Below are 3,301 nucleotides of genomic sequence, written 5' to 3' on the forward strand. Positions count from 1 at the left end.
GAGAGTTATATTTTTTCCCCCCAAAAGAATCTGAAGTCATTTATGCATGAAAACCATATCCAAGGGGATAAGCTTTATTGAAAATGGATGTGATGTGTGAAAATCGACTGTGTATCGATCAACAGCAAAAGTTAAGAAGTGAAAAAATCGAAAAATCCTGGTCTCGGCACCAAAAATGTTACGTTCCTATAACAGCGAAAAAGTATCTTCAGAAAGATCGAAAATTCAAATTTTATTGGTCGTTTAACGAAAAAATAAAAAAACAGTTGTGACATCAGTAGGTCTAAGTACAAGAAAGGCAGCCGTTCCGAGAACAAATCTTTAATTATGTATCTGGTTTTGTGTCCTCGTAGAAATCATACTTGAGGTCCTTGAATCAAGACACGTTGATCCTTGAAATTTGGCGTCCCAGATAAAAAAACAGTTGTGACATCAGTAGGTCTAAGTACAAGAAAGGCAGCCGTTCCGAGAACAAACCTTTAGTTATGTATCTGGTTTTGTGTCCTCGTAGAAATCATACTTGAGGTCCTTGAATCAAGACACGTTGATCCTTGAAATTTGGCGTCCCAGAACTGAGCGTGTCCCGTTCGTTCCAAAAACAAATCTTAAGTTATGTTTCTAGTTGAGGTGCAATAGTCCTACATACTGGACTCCGCACATAGGAATTTCGTCAGAAAAGACCCCCATTTAAAAATTGCAAGGATGGGGTGACCTTTAATTTAATATGAAAGAACAAGACAATTTAAAATATCTCCAGTAAAACACAAAAATGGGAGGTAAATCTTGGACAAACAGTGAGGAATGGTATGTAAATTTGATTAGTGAATCAGTCTCCATAATTTAACATTAGAAATGCAAATGTCAACACACCACTCTAAGAAATACCAAAGTTCCTGGCAAAAACACACCACTATCAATAAATAGTACTCACATGTTTCTAGTCCTGGTGTGTCAACATATGTTTCTCTAATGTTTCTTCTTATATCCCCACTTCTTATGTTCTTCATGGCCTCCCTTCTTCCCATATTTATGATGATGTCCATATTTCTCGTCATGTCCTGCAGCATCCTTATGTCCTTTCTTATCATAGTAGTGTTTACCATGTTTATCACTTCCTTTCTTTCCTTTGTGTCCTTCCTTGTATCCCTTGTGTTTATGTCCTTTCTTGTAATGACCTCCCTTCTTGTGGCCGTGTTTCTTCTCATATCCACCATGTTTCTTATGATGTCCTTCATCATGTTTCTCATCATAGAAATGTTTCTTCTTTTTGTATTCGTCCAACTTGTGTATCAAATGTTTTCCTTTGGTGCTATGACCTTTGTGATACTTCTTGCTGTCCTTGTACTTATGTCCTTTTTCGCCTTTTTCTCCTTTCTTGTGTTCTTTATGGTATCCTCCTTCATCATGGTGTTTCTTCTTGTGACCTCCATGTTCCTTGAAATGTTTCTTCTTCTGCGCTTTCTTATGATGTCCTTTCTTTCCATGCCAATCTTCATGATGTTTCTTGTACCCTTTCTCACCTTTCTTGCCGTGTTTATGGTATTTGTCCGAGTGATGCTTCTCTCCACCGCCTTTCTTGTATTTCTTACTGGATGCCGCTGTGTCCAAGTCTTCACTGACCGCTGATACTGCATCCAAGGCAACAATATCCTTGGTCAAGGGTTTGGCAACGACCAAAGCATTATCTTCTTCGCCTTTGACATTGGTTTGTTTTCCCGAGCTCACTATTAGACACAAACATAGCACAGCGATACACAGCACCGCTCTCAACATGACCGTCTTACTATTAGCATGTCATACTAGAATCAAGATCATTTCATCACCCTGTTCCTATTTATATGAATCCCCTCTTCCAATAGTTGAGGGCGGGATCGTGACTCTTGCGCAAAGACTAGACACTGTTGTGGCATTCGATTCAATGGCTGCATGCACTCGACAGCCGAATCAAAACAAACCACTATGAACGCATTGCTGCAACACTTCAAGGCCGACTGAAATTTTGTTGACATAGGTATCATATTAATCATGCCGGTAAATGATAATCAGTCAATCAATCAACCACAATTAATCACAACTTGGTCTTCCATCATTAGGTACCTACCCAATACTCATACTCACAGTCTAATTTATTTTCCTTACAGCAATATTATGAAAGTGGCAAATTAAATGCGAAAGAAAAAAAAAATGGAATGACAAAGAAAAAAGGAAAAATTTGAATACCAACATAAGATGTCAAAAGTAATGCCTAATGTGTAATATGCAGAAGGTCGAAAGAAAAGGGAGAAGAGAAGTCAAATACTATCTATTAGTGGATGTGCTTAGTTTTCTAATTTACCTCTCTACATTGTATAAAATGCTGGATTAAAACAAAGAAGGAAGTGAGGGAATGGCCTAGACAGTCTAGCTAGATACATAAGGACATAGTATAGTTTTAGTAAATGTCAACCAGGTTTCAGGTATTGCGTTAACATATTGTTAAGATAGGTCATTAAACCTACTACTCCAGACCGACACCGAAGCGAATACAATAGTCCGTCCCTTATACCTTTTTATTACTATTGTAATAATAAAGGAAGGACGGACTAAAAAGTACCTGAGCCAGCCTAATAGTTAGCTTGGAGGCTAGCACGTCTGCCTTATAAGCGCTAGGTCCCACCAGGGGTGGATTTTATCCTAGACAGATAAGGTTCTTTCTCGGAACGGCTGGCTTTCTCCTGAATCCTGTCTTCCTTCTCTCTTCGATTATTATTTCACCCTATTCTTTCCCCTGAATTCACCCATTTTACCCTATATTCCCTGGTTTTGACTTTCAGACGAATCTACTGCGCATCCTAGTGGTAGTGTTGAGTATCGCCATGATCATCATCTTGTCTTTCATCGTGTATACGTTGAAACGGGACCGGTTTTCTCAGTTCAGAGGTAAGAAGAGGTACTGTAATACTTTTTACAGCCTGTTCACATTCACTAAAGTTCACCATTCACGTTCATCAAACATAAAGAGCCAGCCTAGTTAGGTTAGTTGGTAGCGCATCTGTCTTGTGGGTGCAAGGCCGTGGGTTCGATTCTCACCCGGGGCGGAATTTATCCTGACCGGAATTTGTTCTCGGAACGGCTGGCTTTCTCCTATCCTGTCTTCCTTTTCTCTTTTCGATTTCGGGACGATATACATATAAGACCTTAGCAGTTTACCCTCTATCAAACCTCTAAAAGAAAAAAAAACAACAACAACAACAACAACAACAACGAGGTTTAAATTAAATTAACCCACTAACTCCACCATTGTTGCTTTCTCAGATTTCAT

At 39.0% G+C, this 3,301-nt stretch overlaps 1 protein-coding gene across 1 annotated transcript; it reads right to left on the bottom strand.

Moving 5' to 3' along the window:
- Window positions 1-732: 732 nt before the first annotated feature.
- Window positions 733-1,776, bottom strand: LOC103521756 (putative eggshell protein). The gene has a single exon (XM_008486863.2). The coding sequence runs from the start codon at window positions 1,771-1,773 to the stop codon at window positions 967-969; it is 807 nt and encodes a 268-aa protein (XP_008485085.1). The 5' UTR covers window positions 1,774-1,776; the 3' UTR covers window positions 733-966.
- Between the last annotated feature and the right edge of the window lie 1,525 nt (window positions 1,777-3,301).

This window comes from Diaphorina citri, unplaced genomic scaffold (genome assembly GCF_000475195.1).
Source record: "Diaphorina citri unplaced genomic scaffold, Diaci psyllid genome assembly version 1.1 scaffold5879, whole genome shotgun sequence".
In the NCBI taxonomy this organism is placed as follows: Eukaryota; Metazoa; Arthropoda; class Insecta; order Hemiptera; family Psyllidae; genus Diaphorina; species Diaphorina citri.